General features: G+C 35.7%; 1 protein-coding gene across 1 annotated transcript in view; it reads right to left on the bottom strand.

Annotated features, from left to right (window-relative positions):
* Positions 1-798: 798 nt before the first annotated feature.
* The window catches only part of LOC6052296 (Na(+)/H(+) exchange regulatory cofactor NHE-RF1), a 55,276-nt gene continuing 41,328 nt past the window's right edge, over positions 799-14,746 (bottom strand). Inside the window, exon 2 of the mRNA XM_038250123.1 lies at positions 799-2,589. Within this exon, the coding sequence (XP_038106051.1) occupies positions 1,640-2,506 (867 nt within the window). The 5' untranslated portion in view covers positions 2,507-2,589 and the 3' untranslated portion in view covers positions 799-1,639. The remainder of the gene's footprint in view (positions 2,590-14,746) is intronic.

The raw sequence follows: 14,746 nt of genomic DNA, 5'->3' as shown, positions 1-14,746 counted from the left end.
CAAGATTGTTTAAATTTAAAAAAAAAAATCTACCGAATAAATTCCATTCCAAAATTCTAAAGTGGAGGCCAGCTTCTGTTACGTCTAATCAAGCTCATATTTGGCGCCCACCAGAACAAGCCCCAATAATAGTTTTTGTTACACATTCTATTGTCTATATCTTAGGGAAAAGTTTGTAATATTTGATTTACAAAATTAAAAATTGAATAAATCCAGTATAAAATCAAAAATAAATAAGGTTAAAAATCATTACTCAAAACTCAAAAGAAATCAGAGCCGGAGATGTTAAGAAATGACAAGAAACATATAAAAAATAATTTCTACATAATCTTTGTTTGTATTTTCTTAGTACGAAACGTCTAAAAAATGGAGATAAACATTTTCAAAATTGCCATCCGCGCGAAATCCGCGCCTGAGCAAAATGAGCCAGCAAATTCGCGCCAGATCCGCGCTATCCGCGCGAAACGCGCCATCCGCGCGATCCGCGCCGTCCGTAACAACCCTGAAAAATGGGCCTCGGATTCGTGATCAGGGACCACAATTACCCTTAGAGCAAAGGTTCACGGAAATCGGAGGGTAGTTGGGTCAAATGTTGTGTGAGTTGGCAGATATTTTCCCAAATACAGTCTTTACAGGGACATCACTTAAAAACTTTTAACAACTGCCTTAATTGACCCTAAGTGACCCAGTTCGCCCCAGATGACAAAATCTAATTTTTCTTTTCCCACGTATCAATATGTAATTAGAACAGGTTAAACGGGAATTTTCGGGAAAATGACTCAACAGCACCAAGCATCATTTCGCTATAAATATAATATTTTATTCATTATATGCATCATACATTATACTTTCAACCTTTTCTGCGTTTTTCTTTGCGTAACACATATTTGTCCTTAATCATTTTTCTTTTTCTTCTTCCTCCACAACTCCCTCACTAAACAATCATTTTTTTTTAAAAACACACACAGATTTGAGGAAATAGAGTTCCATTCCAGTTTGCACTTGCATCGCAATTCAATTTTGGCACATTTCATCATCAATTTTTTTTTCGTTTCGTTTACCTCACGTCCCATTCTCGTCACCCACACCTAGTAGGCCGCGTTATCGGTCCCTTGCAAACGTGGCGCAAATGTCGCGCACGCTTCAGGAATGCGCAGATTCCGGGCGACTTCGCCGCCGCCTTCTACGATTCTTTGATTGCTAATTTATTTATTGTGTACTTTCTCAACTCTTCGCTGGTTTTTTCTTTATTACTCTTTTAGACTTCACTATATTACATTGGATTTTGATGTGTGTTGTGCGGTGCCGATTTTTTTTTATTGTTCACTTTGTTAACTTCCTTTGTTTTTATCTCGCGCATTTTTATTGTGGTCTTATCAGTTCGCTGATAACGACTCTTCGATTTTTTCGCCGAGATTAACACTTCTCGCAGGGTGAACTTTTTTAACGTTATTAGTTTGTTTTTTTTTTGTAACTAAATTAATTTTCTCTCACTTTTATCGGTAAATTTCTCTGTACAAATACTAATAATAACGCGGTTCGGGTGGTTCCCCCCTCGTAAAAAAAAACGAATACTGCAACATTTTCCAGAATTCTACAAGTACACGGTCGCACACACTGAACAAACGGGGTTTGCACTTCACATCTTCTGGATGATTTCGTACTTTTTGCGCAGGTCACACACGTCGTTCTTTGGGTCGTACTTCTTCCGGGCCGCGAGCTGCGCGCGTAGTTCCGCCGCCGTCATGTTGAGGTTCAGCTTGGGAGCTTCCTTGACGGGGGGGCTTCCGTTCTGCTTGCCGTTGCCGTTGGCCTCCGCCGCCTTGGCACCATTACCATTGGCCATCGACAAGGCCTTGGTGTCCTCGATGATCTGATCGACGACGGGCTTTGACTTTGGCTTCACATCTCCAGCGGCCGCGCCGTTGCCATTGACCATTTTATTAGCACTCGTGTCCACGTTGTTGTTTGCGGCGGCATTCTTCTTGTTGTTGGCATCCTCGGACGTTCCGTTGACGTCATGCTTCTTGTTGCTGTCGTTCAGACTGTCCTTCCCGTTCGACACCACCTTCTCCTTCTCCATCGGCGACTGCTGTTTGCTGTTATCATTCACGTCCACACCCGGACTCTTCCCCACCACCGTTCCACTCTTGGCGATCGCCGCCTTCAGGTCCGCACCCTCAGCCCTTGGGTCAATCACCAGCAGCTTGGTCTCGTTCGGTACGGCCTTGATCAGCTCCACGACCTTCTTGTGCGTCTCGCTCGTAATGTTCGTCCCGTTGACCTCGATGATCCGGTCGCCCTGGCGCAGACCAGCGGACTCCGCCGGCGACCCATCGTCCACCTTCCCGATGTACTGCCCCGGGCGGCCCTTCTCCGCGTGCAGGTTGAACCCGTACCCGTCGAAATCGGCCCGCTTCACGACGTGACACAGCCGGGCCTCGTACTTGAGTTCCGATGATCCGTTGGTGGCCGGAGCCGGGGTGGCAGCGGTTTTGCTGGACATCTTATCAGCAGCTGGTACTACGCGGTACTGAGCGCGCTGGGACGGATTGGCTTACGGAACCCGCGCGAGAGAGTGAGTGATTGCTGGAAGCGAAAAAAGAGAGAGAGGGAGAGAAGTTTGTTAGCTGAGAATGAGTGGTTTGAATGTGGAGAAGCGATGAGGGGACGACTTGTTTATTCAATTTGCTTCTCGGATGTAAATTTTATGGGCAAATTTATCAGGAATACAGTCACGACTGAGCGGGAAAAGCCACGGTTTTAGTCGTAAATTAACGCTACAGGAACTTATACAATCGTTATGTTTGAATGTAGCTTTTAAAAGTACCAAAAAGTCATCACATTTTTTAAAAGTTGTTTGTTCTTTGAATAATAAGTCATTTAATTTGGGAAACCCTCAAATATGGCAAACTTAATGTTTACTAATATCTTAGGGGAAATATACCCATTTTAAGCCTAATAAGCGGTCGTGTTTGAATGATGCTGGATAATCTAGATTGTTCCTTCAAATTTACTAAAACCAAGTACACCAACGAGTAGAGCAACTTTTTGTGAACAATTCTGTTTATTTTCACATTTATTAAAAGTTATGCTTTTTCTTTTACAAGCATTTAACAAAAATATTTCCCAAATGCATTCAAATCAGTCGAGTGCATTGGGCCACGCCCATTTTTCTATTTTCAGCTTAGTTCTTTTTTTTTCTTCCAGCGCTCTTTTGGGTCTGCTTCGTGCTGCCAAAATTGATGAAATTTTAAGCGAACACTCACACGAAAAGTAGCATTTATAGAGAAAATTTCCTGGCATCACTGGCTCACTCCAACAGGCGCTGCTGGTGATGTTGGTGGCCACCCTTTGTTCTTTATTTGCCTTCGCTTCTCGCTCGGGTTTCTTCAACCTTCGATTGGAATGGGTAGTCAAAATTGAAACGTCAAAAGACTTAGCGCGTTTGTTTTTTTGATGGCGCTTGCTAATGATTTACATGTTTCGGGATGTTTTTTCAAGTGAGTGACTAAAGAATGTGCAAAAGAACATGTTGCCGGTAGTTGGAAGCCATTTTATATCTTAAGCGCATTGAAATCGTTAGCGCAAGTGAAAAGATATTGATGGCGACTTTCGTTAAGCAGTTAACCTCTCATCTTGCGTGTGGATGTGTGTGCTACCAAAATGATGAGAAATGGTCTCGCAAAATAGAAATTATGATCAAAAGTGCATTAAATTTGATCTTTTTGGCCAGTAAATGGCATAAATTTGCGTGCTTACTCGAGGCGGTGCCGTTGCTGGTAAGTTTATATCCTAAATAGTATTTTTGGAGTTTTAATCGAGCATCAAACTCTTCATATGACGAAGGTGTTTGATTAGAAAGGGTATATTTCCCCTATATTTAAATTGGGAAACCCTTATTCCTCCACACGATAAACTCAAACATAGATTAAAGCCATTAACAGGGATGACATTGAAGATTTTTCTGCTAAAGTATGGGCTCATACTGCATAAGTTGAATGATTTTCTAAATAAAAATAAGTTTGAAACGAAAACTAGACTGCAATTACGAAGTTTTTAACAGTCTCTCTTTTACTAAACGTAGAATTAGTTTAAAAAGAATACAAAAAATTCCTCAGTAAAATGGACATCATCATGACAGGGGTTTAAAATTTTGCAATTTAATGTAAAAAATTAGTATTTTTTCTGAGTAATATTTTTATGATAAATTTTCACTTGTTATTGAAGTAAAACTAAAACTTTATATTTTTAAAAGTAATAATTTTTTTACGCTTCAGGCCTAAATTAAAAAATAGTATGGGAAAATGATGTTTAGGGCCAAACATTTGGAAATTCCGAATTGATTATTGATTATTTTTTTTCTAGAATCACATTTTTTTATACTAAGTTTTGAACTTTTTTAACCGAAAAAAAACTTGAAACTGAAGGATACGAAATATTTTCCTAAATTTATTGCTTTTTGCGAATTTCTGACAGTAACATAACTGTAATGCATTTAATGATATTTTTGCTTAAATTTTTGACACTTAGGCTTGAAATTTGTTTTTTTTTTTTTTTTTTTGTATGAACAATGTGTGGCCGCTCAAATCAAGCCCTTTTAAAATTCAAAACTTGTCTAAAGCTGTGCCATAGGCAACTAAATTTCTAAACATGGATTTATTTATGTAAACCGACTTTGACGGGTAAGTTCTGTTTGGTATACAGAAGCTGGTAGAAATTCATGCAAAATGTGGCTCGACAAATGTGTGGAAAATTAATCATTTTACCCCCTCTACAACCCAAACCCACCTCTAGGCGGGCCTCGATTAAATTCGCAAAAAAAAAAAAAACATTTTCATCCAATTTTAGGTCTTTGAAAGGCATTAGAAAGAAGAACTCATAAAATTTAAGATTTTTTTAGGGATAGAAGTAAGACTTGTTCTATGTGAGTTTGGCAATGTTTCTAAAATTTTTTTTTTGTACTTGGGGCCAACTTTGATTATGTTTTCACTAAGATTTTCTTTATTTTATGTAAAAATAAGTATGCAGTAATTTTTGTATTGTCCCAGACTATGCTTATACGCATTTTTTCACACTTTAAATGATAATGGTGCCATTTTATAGAGCAATTCCAGCTCAAATCAGGATTTTTTCTGGTACTTTTGTACCCGACCCTCTCCGATTTTAATGAAACTTTTTATACATGTTATCCTAGGCCTATATAAGCCATTTTTGTGTATATGGAGCCAATTTTACTCAAAAATGACATTTGAGAAGGGCGTAAGTTATTTAAATATTTAAATATTTTGTAACTTAAAAATTAATGTATCTTGAAGCCGTTGCATCGTATCAAAAAGTGGTCAAAAACAAACTTGTAGGAAATTTGATGGGCTTTCTGAAAAAAATACACTGAAAGAAAAATACATGCCAATTTTATGAGAATTTTTAATTTTTAAGCTGAAGAGTTAAATTTTAAGGTGATGTCACCATTTTTTTTTCGTTCAAAATTTTTGTGAAAATAGCTTAAAATGTGACAAAATGACTTTAGAAAAATGCAGGATGGTATGTCTCTCCTAAAAAAAAATACAAAAATCATTGACTAAAACTGTTTTTTTGAAAAGTGGTCTAAACGTCAGAATTTTCAAAAACCGATAGTGAGAATCAATTCCCCAGACAATTTTACATAAAAGTCTCCATATTGACCATTGCCCTATGTCCAATCCTTGTGAAGATACAGCGGTTTTAAAAATAAAAATGTTGAAAAAATAGTTTTTTTGGTGATTTTTGGCGATTTCTAAATGGTAGACTTGATTTTTCAGTCTCGGAAATAATTTTACTGGAAAGCTCGTCCAATTTCCCATAAGTTTGCCTTTGACAGCGTTTTATTTGGATGTTTGGGCTTTCAGATATAAGCTTTATTACATTACTGAATAACTGAAAATTGAATATTTGTTCAGTTTGGTAAAACCCTGGATAATAAATAAGCTTATGTAAATAATATAATGAGTCAAATTGAAAAGCTGTCAGAGGCAAACAAGAGAAGTGAAGTTTTTCGTACAACAAAAGTTGCTCAAAATTAACCTCTTGAACTCGGGAAAAAAATATTCAAAAATAAAACTTGGGCAGTAGAGGTTTAATCAGAACAGCAATTTTTGGGCACAATTGGGCTTCACCCCTAAAATTTGAAACAAAGTTTCTTCAATTTTAAAACTTTTCCACAAATTTTATTTGTATTTATTTCAAACGTATTAAGCATGCTAAATATTATTATCAATGCAGAAAAAGGCATTTTAGATTGTTCTTAGTTGATTAGACTTCCAATTACATTGAAATTTTGATGTTTTTTGAAAACGTATTATTTATCTCTGTTAAAAAGTAAATCGTGATGTGAAAAACTTTGAAAAAACTCTAAAGATGCGAAAATTCTACGGAATATTTCAATACTTTTTGACATTGAACGGCGGATCGAGAGTTTCCAAGATATCGTCTTAAAAACTTGAGAGCAATCCGAAAAACTTATTGTTATGATTTTTAATATTTGGAATGTCATAGGTATTTGCAATTTAAAGAATTGTTTGAAAAAGTTTGAAAAAAATAAAATTATTAAATTCAATAATGGAGTTCAATATTGTTCATCGCACAACCGATTTTCGGTAAAATTTTGTCTATTTTAACAGGTTGTTTACCGATCAAAATATTTCAACTACTGATTTCGGAAAATTACTTTGTGTCTGCATCGTGTGCAATTCAGCAACCAAATCGACGTCAACATTTCAAGTAGCATCATGCACAGCATACTGTGTTTAAACTATGTGTTTTAAGAAAAACGCATGGGAATGTTGAGCATAATTGTTTAATTTCCATTCTATAATAAAACAAAATATTATGTTAACAAACTATGAAAAACGTTGCTTTTATTGATATTTGATCGTCCATACATTATAAAGTCATTATAACTTTTTAAAAACAAAGTTTTATAGGTGGCCGAGTAAGGATTTTTTTTAAATAAGGCCAACGCAAATCATACATCACATTTCCCTCTCTCTTTAAAATTTCCTTTAAAAATCAAGATTAATAACAGCTAAAACAATGTTCATTGAAAAACTTGTTAAATCGATTGTAAAACAATACACATTTTACAAAAAAGTTTTGTGTATTTTTTTATGAGCTAAGGAACTTTTAGGCATTTTGAAATTTTTTAATTTTGGGATCACAGATCTGAATAAGAAACAGAACATTAGAAAATTAGTTTTTCCTACATTCATTAAAATTTTACAAATTTTTGCCAGTAGCATTACTGTATTTGCAGTAGCGTATTGTTTTAATCACAAATTTCAAAAATATGGCATGCAAATTTAAATTTGGTGTTGGACTACTTCGAACAAAATTTATTTTGATGGCATGTGAAATGTAATTCATAGTAGATGTTATTCAAATGTTAAAATTACAATTTTCACTCCAAACAATGTCATTTCAAACCCCAAATCTTCATTGCTAAGCTAATTCATCTCATTCCGCAGCATATTACTCCCCGCACTTTTTCTCCATAATTGCTTCATTTACACATCACGATGATGAGCAATAGACGACTTCAAACACACACTTTTGTTTCTATGCCGAGTGGGCAATTAACGCGCGCCAGCACATCAAAAGAGGCAGCAAATATACGCCCAAGTTCCACAAATTTCAATGTCTCGTAGTCAAAACTGCACATGCAGGTACAATAATAATGAAGCATCTTCAAACACCCAAGGGGAACAAGGGGGGGGGGGGGCGGAGTTCAGGGTTCCCAATTGTTACGTTTGCGTCGTTTCAGCGTTAACCATCATCACGGCCTGCTTTGCGAAGACACGAACTCCTCTCTCTCCCTCTCGTTAATTAGTAGTCGCTTCCAATTCCCATTGTCTTTATGGTTGATTTTTATTTTTTTTTCTCTTTTTAATTTTAAAGAACATCGCAAGTGCATCGCAGTAGGTCGTCGCGACGCCAATTGAGACGATACCAGCGAGTGCGATATGGCAAGGTCTTGAACACCTGGCTGTGAGTTGCGGGCAGCACTTTGGGTTGTTTGTTCTGGAACCTGCTGCCAAAGTATATATAGAGAGTAGCGATATCGCAAATGGCCTTATCTCGGGCGACGCCGTGCAATATCGGTGCATTTTTGCAGGGTGGAATGGAACAAGTTTGGCATCAGGGGAAGTTAGCACATTTCTGGAGTTTTGAGTCAGAGGTATCAAAAAGCTCCCAAAAAGCAAAACCTGAAAATTTGGAAACCTTTTCAAAAAAAAAAAAATATATCTCCAGATTTTTATTGTAAATTTTTCCATATTCGGAAGCATTTTAGTTTTGTTTTTGATAACATTAGTTTTATAAAGTTTATTGAAAAGTATACTATGATTATTATTTTAAAAGTTTATTTTGTAAGAGCAAGTATTATTGACTGGTCTTATATTCCCTTGACATCCAAGCAACCCGTGACCACTGCGACCTATAGCCACCCTTATGTCTTTAGTGCGTGATCTTGCCTCAATCCCCGAAAAAGCGCCATCCAACGGAGATTCCGACCACCATGGTTGCCGCCAGAAGTGTCATGCTGCAGCGAAAAAAGTTCATTAATCAAATCGAGTTTGCGCAAAAAAAAAAATAAGAGCTGCTTTAAAAAGATTAAACAAACTAAAGCAAATTTCGTGCAGCCATCGTGTTTCGCACATGAATCACTTGGCGCGGAAAAGTGGTCCAGGGAACGAACGTTTTACGGCACCGACTTCAAACATTTGCTGGAGGTAAAACGTAAAGCTCGAGTAAACACAGAAGCAGCAAGCGTTGCTTGCTTTTTAGTCCGAGTGTGTGAAACTAATTAACTTTTGTCGCAAACAACAACATGGTCGGCGGGCATCCAAGCAGGCTGTTTCACGTGACTACATTTTTTTTCAATTTTTGTTTCAAAAATAACAAAACCAGCAACACTGCACTTCGTGTGACAGCGCGAAACAGGTTCCGAAGGGCCTACTCCTCAATTACAAATTGGCAACACTCTCCGCGGGGATGATCACACCCGGTGTCGACCGACACCTAACCTAGGTCTATCTTGGGAGCAATCGCAGCAGGCGATTGATGAGTAATGACGAATTCAGTTGTCTACTGACGGATTCATGGCCTGCTGTTGAGAAGCGCGCGCGTGTGGATACTGGTGACTTCCCCAGAAGGTGGCAGCACTGACTTGCACGCGTGCCTCAGCGGAATGGGAAAATTCCCAAGTCGGACGTCTTCTTCAGCCTTTGAGAAAATCTCCCCGAAATTTCTTGATTTCTCGATATTTGAAATTTTAATATTTTTTGTTTGAAAAAAGCCATTTTGCATAATTGGACGAAACAAGATACAAGGTTCCATACTATTTAGACAGTTTACTAAGCAAACATGTCTATTGAACGTAGCTCTGTTCGATTTGTGTCTTCGGAAAAGTCGTAAGCAATTATTAAAACGGAGCGTTTGGTACGGTATGTCCACGCATCCTTCTTCTTCTGTAAATTCTGTAAAAAGTGAATTGTTTCCTGAATCCTCTTTGCGGTAAACAAAACGCGATAGAACTGGCCAATTTCTTTAAAGAAATAAATTTCGGATGTTTATTGATGTCGCGTTTTCGTCAATTTTTTGTGCTTTTATGTGTTTAAAATGCATTTTTCGGTTTAGCATAAGCATGCAAAACGGAAAAAAATCCGCTATAATTTGCCCGAAAAATGTTGAAATTCCAAAAATCATTTTACAAAGCTTCGATTTCGTGGTACAGTCCACACACGATTATGAAAAGGTCTAAGAAAAATTTTACTTCGGATAATCAAATCTTCAGAAACACAAAACAAGATTTTTTTCAACTGTCTTTTTTTTATTATATAAGGGGCCAAAGTGGCAAATGATTTAGAATTCTTAAATCAAGATGGCGGCAAACATGGCGATGATGAAATATTTAAAAAAATGTATTTGGTGTTGTTATAGGCAACCAACTATTTGAATTTGACTAAATTGATCCCAGAACTCGAATTTGATGTTAGAAGAAAGAAAATCAAATGCATTTTGTTTTGTTTCAGATTCAATTATCCAATTATCCAAACCATTGGATAATCGAAATTATGATAATTGATGCTTCAGATAATCGAGTGTGGACTGTAACTATTTTGACAGATGAAAAACCCGCCTTACCTTATCTAATCTAAATACCTTGACAAAAATCACGGTTTTGAAAAGAGCCACTGAATGTCACTGAAGCCTAAAATGCACCAAAATTTTGGTGTCTAGACTTCAAAACATCAAAAGTTACATTGCAAAAAAGCCGTATCGTTTTTATAATTATTAATTTTTTTATTTCAATTTAAAAACGATCGATGAGCAAATATGATTAAAAAATATTTATAATTGCAATGTCAACTAGCAAAATCATTTTGAGGTTTTAAATATATACAGTCGACTCTCTGGTTGTCAATATCCAAGGGACCGTCGAGGAAGAGAATCATCAGTTTACAGAACGATGCAAAATGAAGACTCGATTGAAAATATTTTTTTCTTGATACCCAGCAATGGGAGAGAATCATGGCAACGTCCATCAAACAAAAACAAACTAATGTCAAATACCCTTCAAAGCTTCGTTTCGGCAAGAAAAATGTCTATGCAAGCCATGAGAAAGTGAAATTATTGACAACCGGAAGAGATTTTTAAAGCAAACAGAATCCAAGGGACCGTCGAGGAAGAGATCCTTCAAGCAAGGAAAAATATCGAGGAATGAAGATAATTGAAGTATGCAGATTGAAGGGACTGAAGAATTCATCGATAGATGGAGAATTATTGATATCGAGAAGATCGACAGCCAGAGAGTCGACTGTATATTAAATAAATTTCAACCTTTTTCGCAAGTCTTGGCTCAATTTTTTTTTTCAAAAATCTGTATTGCATGAAAAATCTTTTTCATGGATTTCTTTTAAAATTTTAGAAAATTTGTACTTGTACGAGACAAAACCCCGAAATTTTCAAGCAATATTAAACTTTTAGTCCTTTTTAAATGTCGATTCCAAAAATCAAAATCAAATTATCATTTTGAAAGATTATAAAATTTCACAAATGTTTTTTTTTACATTGAAATTTAGACCATTAATTCCTGAGAAGCCGTTTGGGTGAGACTTTGAAAACCTGAATTTTCTTCTTCGTTATTTTTCTCATGGACAAAATGTTAGGAAACTTTTCTGCATACTTTATAAAATCGAAAAACTGTAAATTTTAGTTAAATCAAACTTTTAGACTTTAAGTGATCGTATCTTGAAAACGCTGCACATATTTAGCCCACCTCTCTGGTAACGTTAAGTAATCAAATAACGCTCCCCTACAATCCAAAATGTTCATAAAGTTTTGCTTAACTCTACATTTTTGAATCAATTTTTTTCCATAAAAAATCATAAAAGTACGAAATGTTTCCAGATTTTATTTGATTCTTTTTTATTTTTAATTAATTAATTGTTTATTTTTTCATATGGTTAATTCTCTACCAACTCACACGAAATCGGGAAAAGTTGCCCCGACCCCTCTTCGATTTGCGTGAAATTTTGTCCTAAGGGGTAACTTTTGTCCCTGATCACGAATCCGAGGTCCGTTTTTTGATATCTCGTGACGGAGGGCGGTACGACCCTTCCATTTTGAACATGCGAAAAAGAGGTGTTTTTCAATAATTTGCAGCCTGAAACGGTGATGAGATAGAAATTTGGTGTCAAAGGGACTTTTATGTAAAATTAAACGCCCGATTTGATGGCGTACTCAGAATTCCGAAAAACGTATTTTCATCGAAAAAACACTAAAAAGTTTTAAAATTCTCCCATTTTCCGTTACTCGACTGTAAAAAATTTTGGAACATGTCATTTTATGGGAAATTTAATGTACTTTTCGAATCTACATTGACCCAGAAGGGTCGTTTTTTCATTTAGAACAAAAATTTTCATTTTAAAATTTCGTGTTTTTTCTAATTTTGCAGGATTATTTTTTAGAGTGTAACAATGTTGTACAAAGTTGTAGAGCAGACAATTACAAAAATTTTGATATACAGACATAAGGGGTTTGCTTATAAACATCACGAGTTATCGCGATTTTACGAAAAAAAGTTTTGAAAAGGTTACTTTTTGCGTTTCTCTTTGTTTCGCCGTCCGTGTATGTCGCGGGTGACCGTGAACGGCCATGATCGATGACGACCAACTTTTTCAAAACTTTGTTTCGTAAAATCACGATAACTCGTGATGTTTTTAAGCAAACCGCTTATGTCTATATATCAACATTTTTGTAATTGTCTGCTCTACAACTTTGTACAACATTGTTACACTCTAAAAAATAATCCTGCAATGTTAGAAAAAACACGAAATTTTAAAATGAAAATTTTTGTTCTAAATGAAAAAATGACCCTTCTGGGTCAATGTAGATTCGAAAAGTACATTAAATTTCCCATAAAATGACATGTTCCAAATTTTTTTACAGTCGAGTAACGAAAAATGGGAGAATTTTTAAAACTTTTTTAGTGTTTTTTCCGATGAAAAATACGTTTTTTCGGAATTCTGAGTACGCCATCAAATCGGGCGTCTAATTTTACATAAAAGTCCCTTTGACACCAAATTTCTATCTCATCACCGTTTCAGGCTGCAAATTATTGAAAAAAACCTCTTTTTTCGCATGTTCAAAAATAGAAGAGGTCGTACCGCCCCACCGTCACGAGATATCAAAAAATGGACCTCGGATTCGTGATCAGGGACAAAAGTTACCCCTTAGGACAAAGTTTCACGCAAATCGAAGAGGGGTCGGGGCAACTGCTGTGTGAGTTGGCGGAGAATTACCCATATATGTAACAAATGCTTAAATTTTCCGCAATTTTCGCAATGAAAATTAAAAAAATAACCATATTTAGCGTTTTTTAAAATTTCCACTAGAATAACTACACAGCAAATTTTCGGTTGCAATTTCAGTAAAATAATTAACTGAATGCGATTCAGTAATCATCACATTTACTGAAATTCGGTAATAAACAAAAACATTACTGAAAAATCAGTAACTGGCTATCTGTCAAACTGAAACGTCACTTCTGACTTATTGTTTGGATGCTGCCGAGAGAAAATCCTCTTTCAAATATGGTTTTGTATTGTGATCTTTAGAAACAAAGGTAAGAAAAATGTTAATAACAATTGCCTCGATGCAGAACACCTGTTTTCAAGGTTTGTAAGATTGATGAAATAAATGAATGAATAACAGTATTTTAATGACAACCAAAATAAAATTTTGATAACTGAAAAACCAGCAATGATCGCTGAATCTTCAGCAAATGATCTGTCAAACTGCCACAAGAAAATTACTGAATATTCAGCAAAATAATTTGACGTTTCTTTTGCTGAAACTTCAGTTGTTTTGACAACCATTTTACTGAAATTTCAGTAAATCATCAGTCAAAGCGACAAATATCAGTTAACTGAGAATTCAGAATCCAAATTACTGAATCGTTAACTGAAATTTCAGTAGATGAAATTTCAGTAAAACTGAATTTCAGCAAAAAAAAAATTATTGCCATTACTTTCCTGAAAACCACTTGAACTGCTAGTTGAAAAAACTAGATTTTAATCGTTGAATTGCCCGCGATCAACCATCAGAGATGATGCTGCGAGCGAAGCTGTGACGGGAATTCACACCGACCGTCGCGGAAATCCAATGAAATGCAATATTTCGTCGCGCACTCAAACCGGAAACGTTTCGCGGTGGTAGTTTCAGGGTTAATCGTAGATTTTATAAGTTTTTCGCGAGTTGTTTTTTTTTTATTAAATTTGAACAAAAAAAAATATTGAAATTTTAATTTCAATAATAACACCCCTAGCGAAAAATTTCCAAACATGTGACGAGGATTCTCCCATCATACTTCCAGACCTGCATCCCGGCAGTGAGTGACATCAGCTCTATAAATTATTAACTTGTTTGGGCTAAACGTTTATTGCGCAAATGGCACGTCGCCGAAGCTGTTGTTGATGTTTTGCTTTTTCAGAAAAACATGTGTTGCACAGAAGGAAGAGTAAAGGAAAAAAAACGATGAATTAATAATAGGCTTAAAATTAACCTCCCAAGAGTATGAAGTCAACTGCACTTCAGGTTGGTCACTTCTAAAGTGATTTTTTTTTATTCAAACCAGGAACAATAAGAAGTGCATTTAACTGTGCTTGTGATGTGATGTGAAGAAATGTCATGCTTAAGAACGTGAATTAATTTTGTCTTCAAGTAAAAAAATATATAAAAAAATCATTATGCCAAAAAGTCATTTCCAAAACCTGACAACTTTTGTTTTTCACAGCTAAATTTTGTAACCATCACAATTGTTGCTAGTTTTGTCATTTTTGTTACAAAATTTAAAAAAAAGTAGTCACATGGCGTTGAGTTATTTTTTTTGTAACTGCCCAATAGTAGAAAAAAATATTCTCATTTTTTTACAATTAATGCAAAACAAATCTTATTTAACCTTTTCAAAAAAAAAAAAACTCCCACTTTTTTGGACACTACAGAAAATAAAAGGGAAGTGAAATCCGGGAGGGACAAAAGCACGACGTGGAATGCATAAAAGCTTCTTATTATGCATCATTAGAATGCAACTGACGGGGTTGACGCTGTAGACTCTGAGGTGAGGTGCATAAAGTCTTTCGCTTTTTTTTTTCATCTTCAGAAGAAAGATCGTTGCTTTTTTTTTGTTGGTATGCGTTTATGTTATAAG

Source organism: Culex quinquefasciatus, chromosome 2 (assembly GCF_015732765.1).
Source record: "Culex quinquefasciatus strain JHB chromosome 2, VPISU_Cqui_1.0_pri_paternal, whole genome shotgun sequence".
Classification (NCBI taxonomy): domain Eukaryota; kingdom Metazoa; phylum Arthropoda; class Insecta; order Diptera; family Culicidae; genus Culex; species Culex quinquefasciatus.
This window is presented reverse-complemented; position numbering and strand designations above follow the sequence as displayed.